This window comes from Mixophyes fleayi, chromosome 6 (assembly GCF_038048845.1).
Source record: "Mixophyes fleayi isolate aMixFle1 chromosome 6, aMixFle1.hap1, whole genome shotgun sequence".
In the NCBI taxonomy this organism is placed as follows: Eukaryota; Metazoa; Chordata; class Amphibia; order Anura; family Limnodynastidae; genus Mixophyes; species Mixophyes fleayi.
The window spans coordinates 211,653,302-211,670,609 of record NC_134407.1 but is presented as its reverse complement, the minus strand read 5'-3'; the positions used below and the strand labels follow the sequence as shown (position 1 = coordinate 211,670,609).

The window sequence follows — 17,308 nt, the reverse complement described above, 5'->3', positions numbered from 1 at the left end:
AGTGACATCAACAGTGAGATTATATGCAGGAAATGTTTATGTAGTTTCCCTCCTTACACCAGCAACAGCCTCCTCCTCCCTCTGTCTGATCCGGACAATGGTACTGCAGTATTTCCGGTCCGTGCGTTCCATCTGAGAAGCCGGAATGCGGGTGGAATGTAGATGCTGTGTGTAGCTAGAGGAGTCATTGGCAGGTAATGGCTGTTATTATACGCTGTTGTTGCATCTAGGGCAGCAGCATTATGGGGCCGCTTATTGCGGACCTTACACTTTGTACAGCTGATCGGAGTTTCACCAGCCATACATACATTACATACATTCTTCCATCCCCTTCCTGCTCTTCCACCTCCCAATCTGCCAGTCAGTGAGAGTAACCTTAACTTGGCTGTGTATGTATTTAATAGGTGATTGTTCCTCAAGAACCGAACCCGCCCGAACTTCACCTATCCAAGTACCGAGCCGAGCAGGCTCGGTACTCTGGCGCCAATTCGGATTCAAAATCGAGGCAAAACGTCATTGTGACGTCATCGGAGCTCGGTTCTCGCGATATTTGAAATCCTTAAATACCCGCTTCCACAGCAATCCATCACCATTTGACAGAGGGAGAGAGAAGGGTTAGGTCGCAGGCAGCATTAGAGCAGGGACAGAGCAATTATTCTTGCAATTCTTCTAGCAGGAAGAGAGGAGGATAGAGGAAACATTTTTGCAAACATTACCAACTGTTTGGGGTGTCATATTCCCTCCTCCAGAAACTATTTTCTGGCTGCAGAAATAAAAATATACCAGCAGTCCTAAAGTTTGGATTTTGCACTACAAGTGCTTTGGGGTGTCCCATGTTCCCCAGTGTGAACAAACAATTTTTCTGGTGCTGAAAGTATTATCTAGCAGCACTATCTATTTCATATTTTGCACTACAAGTGCTTTGGGGTGTCCCATATTCGCAAGTGTGAAACAACAATTTTTCTGGTGTTGAAAGTGTTATCTAGCAGCACTATCTATTTAATATTTTAAATAGATAGTGCCAACATGCCATTCTACACACACGGTGGCAAAGAAAGAATGAGGCCTTCGCCTTTCTCTATTCCTACCAGATCTAAAAATGTTACTGAGCCTTCTTCTTGTAAGGTCACTCGTGAGCAAGCAAGACCAAGTAATTTGGAGTCCAAAAGTCGTGCACAAGAACTGTTACGTGTGAAAGCCGAGCTGCAAGAACACAGTAAGGCATTAGAGGAAAATGTATGCTCAGAATCAGAAATTACACCAAACCCTGAGGAGAGTCCATCCACGAGTGGTATGTGTAATCGTGACCATTCTGATAGTGTACCCATAAATAAGGGCCCTTTCAGCATTTCTGATGCTGTGTGCCTGAACAGCCCGAGTGTAGCCGTTGATACACCAAGCGAGGATGACACTTTGGAATTAGAAGAGGATGAGGGGGAGATTTGGGTAGCCGACGAGGGCGCTGATGAGGATTCGGTTGATTGTATAAGTCCTGCATGTGGTACCAGTGGCAGCAGTTCTGGCACGTGAGGTTCTGGCATCAATTTACACTTTCCAAACACAAGCAGGGATGACGCAGGTGGCAGACAACAGTTTGACATCTGGGCTGGTTTGAAAGATTTGACCAAAAAATTTGTGACGTTGCCCATAACTCCAACCAATCCTACTATTAACATGCAAAGGATGGTAGAGGGTCTAGCAGGGATTCAACTGTATTTTTCCTAATTTGCACTAATAAGGTTTGGGTGTAATATACACCCAAAGACGAGTGCACAATTGCTAAGTCATTGATGAAGAGAAAGACAAGCAGGCTTGTCTGTAGAATTTGCAGGCAAATTCTACTGCATTACATAGGTAACACCCAAAGAGAAGAGCTCCATTGCTCTATTGCTAATTGTAATTTCTGAGATAGAAATAATAGGGCTGACAGTCTTGGTCTAAATCTGCAGTTACATTTTATTGTAACATAGCTCACTCAGAAACAGGAGAGGTGGCAGGGTTCAGTGCTATTCTTCCTCAAACAATACTAATTCATCCCCACTGGAATCCACCATCATAGAAGTCTGTGTACTATGATGTAATTGCCGATAATGGCCTTCTTAATGGAATTAGTAGTTCATTTTAGGCCAGAGCTGTCACGATTTTTGGCCAATTCTTTTACAGCAGAGCAAATATCAAAATGTTGTGCGGACTCATCTGCATCACCACTGGGTGTCTTGGGAAAGCACATTTTTTTCCAAAAAGTAGTTGCCACAGAAACTGAAGACATCATTACAAGATGTTGACAGCTCTTGGATTCTGGCGAAGCAAATTAAGTATTTAATCTACAATCAACTGAATATCACACACTGGTATTATAACTAAAGTGCAAGGAGAGGATCATGGGTAATCTGGGTGAGAGCATGTGGACAGGAGAAGGATCAGATATCTTGGCTGAGAGCATCTCATCCCAAATGATGGGGATCTCTTAATTCTATACTATAATCATTAAAAAAATATATATTGTTCAGCAATATATACATAAATCAGGATGTTCTTAATGTGTACTGTACATACAATGCATGGTTATATTCTCGCTTACTTGCACAGAAATGTTCTTTGCTATTTTTATTTTTAAAACAAAGACAATGCCATGTAAGTCATCATTATCAAACGGCACTTACACCTGCTCTGTAGCTGGTGCAAATGATAAGACAAAAGAACACATACTTAAGAGAAACCCACGCCTTGGCACGCCCCTACTGTACAATTGCCTACTTTCATTCACCCATTCCTTCCTCGTTCCACTCTTCAAGTTGAAGCTTGTCATTTGTGTTCAGACATAAATTGCGATCATTTGCGCAAGGTATTTTTCTGAGCAAGCGCAGAGCTGTTTCACGGTAGGCAAGAAGGACTTACGTCCAAAGATGAATTGGGCTCAAGATGCTTATTAGGAGCTGTTGTTATTTTTCATTAAGATGTTTGGATTACTATACTCAGGATGACATTGACATATACTTATCATATATTTTATTCTTAATTAATAAATTGTTTTTCATGTACCACCACCAGTGAATCTTAGTGAATCATAGTTTGAGACTCAAGTGCTGTTCAATTTTTTTTTTTTTTGATTGAGGACAACCATTCTACCTGCCAGATGGTGAAACGTGATTAGTCAATAAAGAGAACATAATTCCACTGCTTCAGAGTCTAATGGCAGTGTGCTTTACACCACTCCAGTCGACGTTTGGCATTGTGCATGATAATCTAAAGCTTCTGTGCAACTGCTTGGCCATGAAAATCCAATCCATGAAGCTCTTGATGAACATTTCTTGTGTGGATGTTGCCACCGGAAGCAGTTTGGAACTCAGTAGTGAGTGTTGAAACAAAGGACAGGCGATGTTTACACGCTTCAGCACTCGGCAGTCCAGGTCTCTGAGCTTTTGTGGCCTAGTGCTTCGCGGCTGGGCTGTTGTTGCTATTAGAAATTCCACTGCACAATAACAGCATTTACAGTTGACCGGGGAAGCTCTAGCATTGCAGAAATTTGACAAACTGACTCGTTGGAATGGTGGCATTCTACTATGTAGAAAGTCACTGAGCTCTTCATTACAACCAATGTTTGACTATGGAGATATATGGCTGCAAGCTTGATTGTATGCACCAGTTAGCAATGAATGTGGCTGAAATGACCAAACACTTATTAGAAGGGGTGTCCACATACTTTTGGCCAAGTATTGTATATTGAAATGCTTTGTTATTTGATCTTTCACCCATTTTACTTCACAAGTCAAAATCACACTGCAATAATGTATTGATATACATAGTGATGACATAGTCATATACACAGACCAAACTGTAATTAACCCTCCTCTTACTCATTACTTACTGATTCTCATCACTGATGATCATCACGTTCTTGTACAGACCCTTGTGTTCCTCTAAATACTCCCACTCCTCCATGGAGAAATAGACAGTGACATCCTGACACCTTATAGGAACCTGACACACACAATGATACAGTCATCACCCAGACACATCCCCTGGTGTTACTGTATAATGTCCCATTCCCAGCAGTCACCTCTCCAGTCAGCAGCTGAATGATCTTGTTGGTGAGTTCTAGAATCCTCTGGTCATTGTTTCTCTCATGTATCAGTGAGTGAGGTGGAGGCTCCGTGATGGGGGCTCTGGGTCCTGATTAATACCCCTGATACACAGGGACTAATTCTGGGTGCTGTACGCCTCTTGGAAGTCTTTTTCACAACTGTGTGGTCCTGAGCAGTGGAAGAGACAATATTGCTCTACAGAGACAACTAGTGTGCCATAGTTAACTTTTACTAAATCTATTTAATCCATAGTCTGGATTCACATTGAAATGATTTAAAACAGACATCTATAAGTGTTCTAAAATGTTTCTAGTTAATTGAACATTAATTTATATATAATGGCCTGCCTTATATGGGGAAATCAGATATAACAAAACTTCTGAGCTAGTTTTGTTTTTATAGCTTTTTGCTCTTTTTTTCAAATTTAATTTTTGTATACCACAATTAATCCCCCAAAAAACATAAAACCAAACAAGTTTACTTACTACCCATCGTCAATTGAACTAATTTACTACAGATCTTTTGCGAGCAGATGTTATATTTGGCAAGACTTTATACTGCATATTGATACTCTGCAGATCTCTTGTGGTAAATGTGATAAGTGCAATGCCACGGTTCTATGCCCAGTATTGCCAGAATCCCTCAGCCCTTCAGTCAGCATGTAGTTAATCTCCAGGGTGAGATGTAATATCCTTGTTCATTCTGAGGACACTGATCCTGGTCCCTAATGTGAGCTCTGTACATGTATATATATATAACAAATCTGTCATAAAAAAGTCAGCTGAGCTCAGCATTTCACACAATCCAATCAGCTAAGGAGAAGCAGAAAGGAACAGAAGCACAACACTTGAATAATACACCTAATTTTAAATAAGTCCCGTAGAGAGACATCTATAACTGATGGACAGCACTGGGTGTTCCATGTTCACATGGAAATGGGGAAAAACAAGCAGATTTTGAATCTTAAAACAGTGATCTCTCCAGAAAATGTTGCCAGCCGGATGGTATTAAGAAGCAGCCGGGTGGGGGCAGTTGCAAAACTTTGCAATGACAATGAAAAATGTTGGTGGTTATTGCCCACACCTGCCAGGACTGGTCAGACTGGTGGTCAGTGGTATAACACATACTGCTGGCTGTATTGCTCACATAGAGCCTGTTCTAACAGGAGAAACAGTGGTTTATTCTATTATAATAGGACTCTGTTGAGCTCCGTGGCGGGTGGCAAGTAAAAACAGCCGGGTGCAGCACCCGGAAAATAGGTGCTGGGGAGAACACTGTTAAATCATACTTGCAGTGTTCCTATGTGCTCTATCAGTGCTGCAGAATTAGTGGCGCTATATAAATAAACAGATGATGATAGCTGTGAGTGTATAATCACAGTTATTACGTAAATTCAGCAACACAGATCCTCCAGATTTACTTCTACATCAAGAGACAGAGAGTAGATAGACTAGGGATGAACAACCCGATACACTTCAAGGACAGCAAGGTGCATCCCTCTTACCTTCAAAAGGGCCGCACATTACTATTAATCTCAGTAACAAGTTAAAACAATACATTTAATCAAAGAGAGAGACCTATACAATAACATATTAGCAAACATTTTAAACAAGTAGTGCACGTAATAACAAACAAATCTTATGACATAGTTAAGAAGGGGCTTGCGGGCCACAAGTGAAGGCACTGGTGGACTCAAATGGCCCTAGGTGTTGCCCATCGCTGAGATGGACCATGTAGTTCTGGTTGTTGTAGTTACCCACACATTGCAGGACACTGCAGTTCTGGGAATTGCAAGCATGTAGATAGGGTAGGATATTCTATGTGTTACAATCGTGTATTTAGAGCACGGAGGGGTTTCTGGGAGTTATAGTTATGTAAATAAAACATAGTTGCTTTGCCTACTCCCAAATTTCTGGAAGTCCTCCCGCACTCCCGGGAGAGCAGGCAAACCTCCCGATTCCCCAAAAACTATATAGTACGGTGGCGGGGGGAGGATGGGATTTAATGACGCGAATTACACGTCAATCGTGGCCCCACCCCAACACGCCCTTCTCCCATTGCACTAATTGCCAATGTTGGCAAGTATGAATTAAAGATGAGGATTTATACAGCTATATGTAGAGATTTTACTTGTAGCCATTTACATAGGAAAGGGGTCAATGGGGGGTTTTCTATCATGTATACAGAGAAGTATATTATGTGACATGTGGCCATGTATCAGGTACACAGACTTTAGGAGAATGTTTTTTTTAGTTTACCTATTAGTCTTTTGGTGAACCATAAGAAAATGGTCGCCACTAATAAACACTGGTCGTTGGAAAATGATTTGCAATACGATATTACATCTACACTTACTGTAAATTAATAGGTAGGCAGTGAATATTATTGTAGTAATTCCCTTCTCTTATTTACTGAATGAAATTGTGACTCGAGTGAGAGTGCGCGTATTTCATCTTCCTATCCGAAGAAAAACTGTTCTACAAGAAAATGGCCGCCACTCGCCTTGCGCTGACAGTAATTAGCGATTAACTCCCTGCTATTATAGCCAAAGGAGGGTGACGTCATCGCATTCCATGTCTGGCCATCGCACTGAACACAATACAAAGGAGCCCCGGCCTGAGGGGGACAAGGTGTGTACCAACGCTTCTTTCTTTTGTTATTGCCCGGACGTGTGAGCCGCTCGTTCCATCTTTTACCAAAGTCCAACCGGAAATGATAGAGAGCGAGTAGTCACTTCCGGTTTGTGAGAGTGAGAAAGTGCTGCAGGTGAGTGCTGGTGTTCAACTCATGAATATTAATGAATAATAATGAATATTCAATGATATTACCATTGTGATTCATCCAATTCATTTATTGTATCCTGTAATTCTCTGGTCTTAGTCTCCACCTGTGTCCCCTGTCTCCATTCTCCTAATTACACCCCAAATTCTATTCTACTCACAGCTCATGTCATTCCATGCCTTCCAAATTACCATTCCATTGATTCATTCTTACACCCCCAATGTTATCATTCCACTCGTTCCTACATAGTCTATATTATCATTGAATTAAAGCATCTTCCATATTATCCCATTAATACAGCGTCCATATTATCCCATTATTCCAACACATTCTATATGTATTCTCATTCACCTTCTATACTTTCATCCCACTTATCCCTACACCTCCTATATTATTATCCCCTTCATTCTTACATCTTTTATATTATCACTCAATTAATCGTACTGTCCCTTCCACCGGTATACATGGGACCGCACTGCCCCTTCCACCGGTATACATGGGACCGCACTGCCCCTTCCACCGGTATACATGGGACCGCACTGCCCCTTCCACCGGTCTACATGGGACCGCACTGCCCCTTCCACCGGTCTACATGGGACCGCACTGCCCCTTCCACCGGTCTACATGGGACCGCACTGCCCCTTCCACCGGTCTACATGGGACCGCACTGCCCCTTCCACCGGTCTACATGGGACCGCACTGCCCCTTCCACCGGTCTACATGGGACCGCACTGCCCCTTCCACCGGTCTACATGGGACCGCACTGCCCCTTCCACCGGTCTACATGGGACCGCACTGCCCCTTCCACCGGTCTACATGGGACCGCACTGCCCCTTCCACCGGTCTACATGGGACCGCACTGCCCCTTCCACCGGTCTACATGGGACCGCACTGCCCCTTCCACCGGTCTACATGGGACCGCACTGCCCCTTCCACCGGTCTACATGGGACTGGTATACATGGGACCGCACTGCCCCTTCCCAGTATATATCAACTCAGTCGGCTCCCTGCCCAGTACATAAATTCAGATCACATGCCTCCCCTCCACTGTATATATTGGCTCACAAAGCTCCCCCCTAATACATATTAAATTCCACAAATCCACCCTAGTATACATAGGCTCACACAGCTTCCTCAGTATATATCAGAAAACACAGTTCTATCCATGATGATATATAACATCTCACAGTCTCCTCATTATATATAAAAATGTTATGCCTTCAAACTAGAACTTCACCTTGGGGTCACTTCATCCAGAACCAGAGCCCATTCTCAGAGTCTTCAGGATGGACAAGAACAGGAGTCACATGACTGAGAGGTTATTAAATCTCACCCTGGAGATCATCTACCTGCTGACTGGAGAGGTGAGGGATTCTGGGATTGTTTTTAACATCACTTATCCATTTCATTGCCACATGACTGTTACGTAAAAGTTTAAAAAGTCTATTCATAGTGATGTTTTCATTACACAGGATTACACAGTAGTGAAGAAGACATCTGGAGAGTGTGTGACACCCAGCAGCCATCTCCATGTATCAGAAGGATTGAGCAGGACCCAGAGCCCCATCATGGAACCTCCACATCACTCACTGATACATGAGAGAAACAATGACCAGAGGATTCTAGAACTCACCAACAAGATCATTCAGCTGCTGACTGGAGAGGTGACTGCTGGGAATGGGACATTATACAGTAACACCAGGGGATGTGTCTGGGTGATGACTGTATCATTGTGTGTGTCAGGTTCCTATAAGGTGTCAGGATGTCACTGTCTATTTCTCCATGGAGGAGTGGGAGTATTTAGAGGGACACAGGGGTCTGTACAAGGACTTCATGATGGAGAATCGCCAGCCCCTCACATCACTTGGTAAGAGGCTATCATCATCATCATCACCATTTATTTATATAGCGCCACTGATTCTGCAGCGCTGTACAGAGAACTCATTCACATCAGTCCCTGCCCCATTGGAGCTTACAGTCTAAATTCCCTAACATACACACACAGACAGAGAGAGAGAGAGAGAGAGAGAGAGAGAGAGCTATCTTACTTTGTTAAATAGGAGAGCGCAGTATTGAGGACCTAGATGCACACTGTGGCTGAGTCCTTTTCACCTCTGATCCGCAGGTGCGTAAGAAAATGTTTTAGCTTAAATTGCTGACACAGTCTGCCTTGTGTAGGAAATATATGTATGCATAATATATTTAAACATTTTAAAAAATAGAGAGCACTTACCCTAGTGGTCCTGTGTGGATCTCCAGTTCCAAGTACAGGTACAATCTCTCGGACATTTCACTGTAGTACCACGCAGGGTTCTGATGGAGTCTGCAGGAGCAATGGTTGCTGGTCGTGGGGAACTAACAGTGTTTGTGCTGCCATACACCCATCCTCTGACCTAAATTGCAGAGCAGCAGTGCCAGAGCTCATTCTAATAGTGCCAGCCAGATTCTATTAAATCAGCAAGGGGTCTCCCCAACATATGAATTCCAACCGCAGGTAGCCACCATGAAGGTGGCCCAAGATCCAAGACCTGGGGGTAAATGTATTAATCTGTCCTTCTGGCCAGTCACCGATATTCGGCCACTTTGCCAGGTAAATTTAAAACAGCAATGTGTTTAAAGGCTAGTTTTTAAACACATTGCAGTTTTAAATTTGCCCGACAAAGTAACTGAATATTGTTGATTTGCCAGAAGGACAGATTAATAGATTTAGCCCCTGGAGTTCAGTATGGGTGGGAGATTTAATGCTAAAATCGTACAATTGTGCAGCTAGGGCAGAGAAAAGGCTGAACACCCCATGACTGACTGCACATGGACCAGGGAGTGAATACAACCCCTGCCACTGAAAATGCTAAAGTATAATGAATGTCCCCGAATAATCCTTGTGATAAATAAGAGCATTAGTCATGGTTGGTTAAGGGAGAGTGGACTAGTGTATCCCCTCCAAGATGTGTGTCTGTAACTGCATAAAAGGAGGGCTTGAAGCCCATGTACTTGTAACATTACTACAATCAAGCCCTGTGTAATATCTATTGTAAGAGCTATTGAGCAATAAACATCTTGCAGATTCGAGCTATCACAATAATCCATCTGTCACCTGTCCTACGTTGAGCCCAGCATCCTACCTCAGCACTCTACCTCTACCCAGCAGTAGTGATCTAAAGCAAGCGATCAAGAGAAATTATTTACAGTAGCCAGCAATGAGGTTCTGCAGCAGCTTTACACACTGCCCAGAAGGGTTAGCACTTCCAGAGGCCGGTGAATGGGCCATGTGGTGCCAGCTATACCCTCCCACATCTTAGGGCACCATGTTGGTCGATAAGTTTCTGGTAATCAAACACTGCTGGTGGAAGTCACCAGTGACAACACTTGCTGGCTAATAGTTAAACTGCATACAAATTGGTTACCGACAGGGTGGCAGAGTATGCCCATATGTCACACAGTCATCATCTAATTTACACATATATACAATGTATGTCTCTTACAGAAGGATCCAGTAACAGAAACACTCCAGAGAGATGTCCCCGTCCTCTCTCTTCTGAGGATGATACAGAGGAAGATTTCAATAACCCACAGGATTATCAGGTATATAGAATTGCAGTTCTCACTAAATACCAAAGTAATTCTACACTGCAACTGTACAGAAGTTTTGTTCATGTTAAAAATTGATCTTTTTTTTTATTTTCAATTCAGTGTTATTTTTATTGTTTTATTGGCAGTTTACCGTAATGATCTGATGTATAAGTCAGAGCACCATGTTGTTTCAGTTCATTACTTTCATCATTTTTTAGTGTGAAGACCTGATTGTTATTAAAGTAGAAGACATAGAGGGAGAAGAAGAGATGTATGTGAGGGGTGATCAGCAGTGTAAGGCGGAGGAATTCCGGACAGGTGTCCGCACAGGTGAGTAATAAACAATGATACAGGAAAGAGTCACTTACTCTCCTTGTTCAGTCATTACTGCAATCTCTTATACTACACCCTGCTCTGTCTGACTGATCCTTTTATAATACGTCATTTCTATGTAAAGGTATAGCGACATTTCTTTGTATGTACTGCACTTATCATTGAAAAATTCATGAATTGCAACGTGCTGACTTCCAATATTGTGGACATTGCAATATTCTCCACATAGTAAACAAATAAGACTTCCTGGGTTTTACTGTTCTCGAACAATTTTAACTAAAAAGTTTGTCTGCCGAAGCAATTTTGATATATGAAAACTGCCTATTTACAGCAATGTTTCGGGAAGTATCAGGGCCCTTTATCAAGCATGCATCAATGTAATCCTTTTAAAACTCAAAAGGATTACATCACCACAGAGCAAATACAGATTGGAAAGATAGGTTACCTGATTGGTAAGGTGGAAATATCATACGGAAGAATATTTGAGTGTTGATTGATCAGAAGTTTGTTTGTTTATTGAAGTTCCATTCAGTAGGAGAACACGTGCTCTCTTTTGTAAGATTTGTGACAAGTCCATATATCCTAATACACATATATAAATAAAGTAATAAGATTTATTATTTTAATACAAGATAGTATTTTAACAAAAACATCTTGCAAATTTACGTCTAAACATTATTTTAAAACATTGTGCGCAGACAAATATATAAAAAAGACATTAATCCTCTGAGCTTACCAAAACTTTATTAATGCTATTCTAGCAATTTTAAGCCTTACTCCATATCAAAGACCCTTTATCATCATCATCACCATTAATATGATCCAGCATTTAGTCAAATTGGTTACACTTGATTACCGTCTATAGTCCATGTATTATCTTTATATGAAGAATGTCCTGTCCATATAGAATAGGTGCAAAAGACAAGTCAAGTAAGAAATGTAGACCTCCTGTACCTGCTTCTAGTTCTGCAGCAATGTAGGTGGAGGCAAGAGAAGGGATTTTATTGTGTGTCCAATGTGAAATGCTCATACAGCCTTATGTGGGGCAACTCTTACCGTCTGAAAAGCCATATTTTCATACAACGCACTACAAATGTTGAATCTGGCGGTTTTAGGTTAATAAGCTCTTTGGTGGCAAGTAACCTTTACTGCCCTGGAGAAGAGCATAAGACTTCTTGCGTGGATCCAGGTGTTCTGAGCTTGACATTTGACAGCTGCTTGGCTGGAGTGAAGATTTTCTCTGGTGCATCTTTTTATACAAAAAATCTCCTGGTTCAATGGAGTGGAATGGCTGTTTGTTTTATTTTTGTATCGGATGCCTGAAACAAGGGATGTATTAATACAAAGACTTGTGCAATGGGATTGGGAGCATCCTGACATAATGGAGCTCATGAATCAGAGGGGGAAGGAACAGACCCTGGACCAGGTCAGGCCCCCATCAGGGCAAGGGTCCCATATAAGCATCTCTTCCAGCAGCTCTGCCACGTCTGTGACTTATTTTTTAGCCGCACTGAGGGCTTGCATAATGGAGGTTTCCACAGATGGGGTATCCTTGAGGCTGGAGTATAGGGATGTGCCCCCATTCAATGATACAAGCTATTTTTTTCCCCTGTGGACTAAACCAGACAAGTGGGCACCTACTCGGCAGGAGAGATGATAATGTGTGCACTGCATTTCATCAGCTGTCCCATCCAAGACCTAGGAGTATCCTAGCCATTCCTATACCATGGGAATGTGAGGTGACCTGGCAGGGTGGGAATTTTGGACTGCTTAAAAAGTCTGCAAGACTCTTGAGGGTGCTCCAGTTTGGGAAGAGCTTGGTGTTGGAGTTTCTGCTTCTACTAAAGTTAGAAAGGCTTTGAGAATTAGAATGATAGTGAGCTAATATTGGTGAAAAGGTTCTTTAAGTGCTGGATGTAAGAAAAATAATAATGACATTGGCAATTAATATTAGTATAGTTGTACAGAATAAGAATTAATATAATGAATAGATCTATAGGTGGAATAAAAGTAAAGATTAAAAGGAAGGATATACTAAGAATACGGAGATAAATAAATAGAATAAAAGCATAAAATATATAAAAATAAAAAATATATAAACAATAAATTGAAATAAATCAGTTGATCAAACTGCGTCCTGGGTAATCCGTGTGGTGTGTGTGTGTGTGTAGGTAAATTCAAATGCGCTTTGCCACCAGTTGTGGCTTGCTCAATGGTTTCTTTTGCAAGGCTCAGTAGATAAAATGTCTGCTCTGTAACATTGCTGAAATGTTTCTTGTATGAGAAAGAGACTATCAAAACAAGCTGCTTTGACCTTTTTATACTCCCCAGTGTCTTCAGCTGCCAAACCCAAATAGGCCACATGTGCTTCACTTGTTCCCCAGGAACTTGTGGGACAGGCCTGGGCTAACGCTACTCAACTGTGGTTATAAATTCAACAGGAATGCCTCTGTCCTTTATCTTAGACATCAGGGCAGTCTCCAGCATCTCTGAAGACTGAGTTGGTTGTCTCAGCCCTAATTTTTCGCACCGCCTCTTGATGCTTAGCTTTCTTCTGTTTGAACTGCGCAAGAAGATCTCAAATATGTTTGGTCTTGTACTCCATCTGCGCCTACTGTAGTTCTTGCTGTTATCACAAGCATCCAGTCTTGTAATATATAAAATGAGCTGTTGTATGAGGGTCTCCATGTTGGCATTACTTTGTCTTAAGGGTCAATACTTGACTCTATCCCACCCAGGGCAGGGGTTGAGACAGGACTGTGCAGACTGGTGTATATATATCAACCATGACTTTATTATGCCCAAATGCAGGGACAGCAACATAGTAGATAAAAAGGTCAGGTATAATACAAGTAGTGTTTAACTAGGCAGAGAGTTGCAGATTAAGTAAGCAGACTACACTGAGCCTGCTAGGCCTTATAAAGGGCATGAGCCTTCCCAGTGTGAATTTGAGTTTTCTTTCCTTGGTACCTGCCTGTTTAGTATTAGACCAGCGGTCTAAAGGGGTGGGAAAGAATTGCCCCCCTAGAGGTCCTGGACTGATGCTAAGTAGTATGGCCCATTTAAGATTGGGGAGGGATTTTTCTTTTTTAAACACTTTCTATAATGACGTTTTTTTCTAAACCTCATGTGATGTTTCAAAATCGCTGGACATTGCTGACGATTTGAGAACTCTCAAAACCGCTGTATAATACGTCCGGTGGTTTGGAGGTTAAAATCTCTGGCAAAGTGCGGCGCTTTAGAAACCTCCCCAAAAATTGTAGCTTGATACATTTCCCCCCTAGGACATTTTATCATGCTCACTGGCTTTGACTAAGAGCTTGGGGATATAAAAAAAAAAAATGCTAGATTTAGGATCTATGCAGATTGCCAATAAAGATACACTTTCATCACCTTAGAGGGAAATTGTAAATATTAAATTAATTTCTAATGGATGTACTCACACTTACATAGATTTATTTTCTTTCCAGCAGATGGAAAGAACAACAGGATTACCTCAGAACATCATCTTTTAGCTCCAGACTGTGAAATGAAAACTAATAAAATAACACAACATTCTCCAGGAGCAAACACTATTACTCCAAGTACACATCCTGTACTACTCAGTGCAGATATATCATCTGATCCTTCAGCACATGGAAGATGTTCTCATGATACCCATAATGCTAATTCACTACACAAAATCCGTTCAGTTGAGAAGCCATTTTCATGTTCTGAATGTGGGAAATGTTTTAAACACGGGTCAATTCTTGTTCGCCATCTCAGAGTACACGCTCCTAAGGAGTCATTTATTTGTTCTCAATGTGGGAAAAGTTTTGCACACCCATCCAATCTTGTTGCACATCAGAGAATTCACACAGGTGAGAAGCCATTTTCATGTCCTGAATGTGGCAAATGTTTTGCCAATAAGTCCACTTTAATTGATCATCGGAGAATTCACACAGGTGAGAAGCCATTTTCATGCCCTGATTGTGGGAAATGCTTTACACAGAAATCGAGTGTTGTAGCACATCAAAGAATTCACACGCGTGAGAAGCCTTTTCTTTGTTCCGATTGTGGTAAGAGTTTTTCACATAAAACTAATCTTGTTAAACACCAAAGAATTCATACAGGTGAGAAGCCATTTTCATGTCTAGAATGTGGAAAATGTTTTGCAGAGAAATCCGATCTTGTCAAACATCAGAGAATTCACACAGGTGAAAAGCCATTTTCTTGTTCTGACTGTGGGAGATGTTTTACACAGAAGTCAACTCTTGTTGAACACCAGAAAACTCACAGGTAAAACTATGTTCCATTTCTCGACTGTGGAAATATTTTCAATCAATTATAGGTAGAAAAAAGGAATCTTGATGTAAAACAGTTCATCAGGGTAAACCTATTATTTGTTAATGCTGTTTATCCATAAGAAGGCAAAGCAAAAGCTCAGTGAACAGTTGCAAAATTGTTCTCACAGTAGGGGAAGAAATCAATAAACGGAAATCAGATTAATTATTTGGATCAGTGTTCCAGGTAGAATGAGGTTCTTTCCGTTTCAAAGAGTTAATGACTCATGAATGCAAGATTTATTGTGACGTTTACCTTTATTTTTACAATGAACATAACATAAACGTAAATCAAATATTAGCTTCCAATTTGTTCAAGTAGCAGGCAATTTCCAGGACCCCTCTTTCACATGAAAGCTGGAAAAACAATAGGCACCTTTCTTCATCAAGGTCCAGTCATGAGACCAGGGTCTCTCTGGCTGCATTCCAGATTTATACTCAGAGAACAAAGGGTCTTAGAGTCAACTTACATATAAGGGTATAAACATATTTTCAAACTCTCTATTGGTACATTACTGGTAAGAAAGACTATATTCTCACTCATGTACAGAAGTATCTGAGACACTGCCCTGGCATGATATGTGGAGATGTCTTGGTCCAGCCTACGATCAGATAAGCATTTTACAATACACACAGAAAAGTATGAATACAACAAAAATAGAGCTCAGTGGCCATTTTGATAGGACTGTCACACTCAATCAACCCAACAATTGAATATGTAAAGCTTTCTTGTTAAAAAGGCATCAAATCTACTTTTAAATTCTGTTAAAAAATGTACCATCATAACTTACATTGCAGAGATTTTCTTAGTCTTACTAACCTTGCCAGATGCAGTTGATGCCTCTTGTGCCTGGTCCTTGGTATAAAAAGCTTATTAGAAATCTCTTTTTTTATTGACCTTGGGTATATTTATAAGTAGTGACTAGGTCAGTTCTAAAGCCCCTTTTTTCAAAGTAAGTAATGCCAATTTATTAGATATGTCTTTTTATGTTCTGAATGTCGGAAATGTTTTACACAGAAATCAAATCTTAGTAAAACATCAGATTATCCATACAGAAACCTGTTGCTATATTTGTAAGTGAAAAGTGTTTATCCAGAGTAATAATCTCATGAAACAAAGTATTTCAAACCATAAAATGGGTTCTGCACTGATCTGTTGTCCTAGTTACCTTTCCTGATATAGTATAAGGCATGCCTAGCCAACCTATGGCTCTCCAGATGTTATAAAAATACAAGCCCCAGTATGTTTTGTCACAAGATAGCCAGCCAATAACTTAGGCCATACTGGTATTTGTAGAGGCCCACATGTTGTCCAGGCCTGATATTCGGGTCTGAGCAGGCCATATGTGTGCTATACTTTGGTTTTTAATGTTTTATTTAGTCATATGTTTTACTAGATAGTATTGTTTTCCTGGTTATTACTTTTATATTGGGGCTTTTGTTACATATTGTTTTCATAATGTGGCAATATTGTGTCTCTTGTATATTCTACAGGATTATTGTACTGACAGCATTGTATTTATATCCTGGTTTGTTCTGTAAAATTTTACTACAAAATGCTGGAAATAAAAAAAAACATAAAAGAAGTTACCTATATATAAATGTTAGGAGAGAACTATCAGTTATTATAATAAACATATACAGACATTAAGTGTTAACTGAGATTTTAATTATCTTATTACCCTGGAATCTTGCCTTATGCAAAATGTAATAATCACTTCAGTTCTGGTCTGAGTCTCTTTCCAGTACAGAAAGGAATGTGTTTCTGTTCCTGCAGCATCATCCGTACACTAGGCTCTTATGTGCTAGTAACAAAACTGCTGGGACTTCTTCAAGAACCATCATCCTCATTTATTTATAAGGTGCCACAAAACCCTGCAGTGCCTGAGAGTCAGTGTAACAAATCGTACAAAAAAACAAATTATACAAACAGAACAAGGGGTGGAGTACAGAAGAACAGCAATGTAAAAGCCGACAAAGTTTTAAACGATGGGAGAATAACGATGGGTATAAGCCCGGCAATAATAAAATCACTATTTACCATATAACAGACATGAAGTTTTTCCGAAACTTTAAATCACCGTCCAGTGTAAAATCCGAATGGGCTAAACGGCTACAGTACCCAAATTACGTCATTTACTATGGACACAGTGAAAATGTCGCTTTAAAAGCGGCAATACTTGGACCCCATGCTTGTATTCCATTATACATGGCTTG

At 40.8% G+C, this 17,308-nt stretch overlaps 1 protein-coding gene across 1 annotated transcript in view; it reads left to right on the top strand.

Moving 5' to 3' along the window:
- Positions 1-16,730, top strand: part of LOC142095460 (uncharacterized) — a 43,460-nt gene extending 26,730 nt beyond the window's left edge. The window contains exons 9-12 of the mRNA XM_075178406.1: positions 8,598-8,733; positions 10,351-10,448; positions 10,655-10,766; positions 14,240-16,730. Coding sequence (XP_075034507.1) covers positions 8,598-8,733; positions 10,351-10,448; positions 10,655-10,766; positions 14,240-15,051 — 1,158 coding nt within the window. The 3' untranslated portion in view covers positions 15,052-16,730. The remainder of the gene's footprint in view (positions 1-8,597; positions 8,734-10,350; positions 10,449-10,654; positions 10,767-14,239) is intronic.
- The last annotated feature ends 578 nt before the right edge of the window (positions 16,731-17,308 follow it).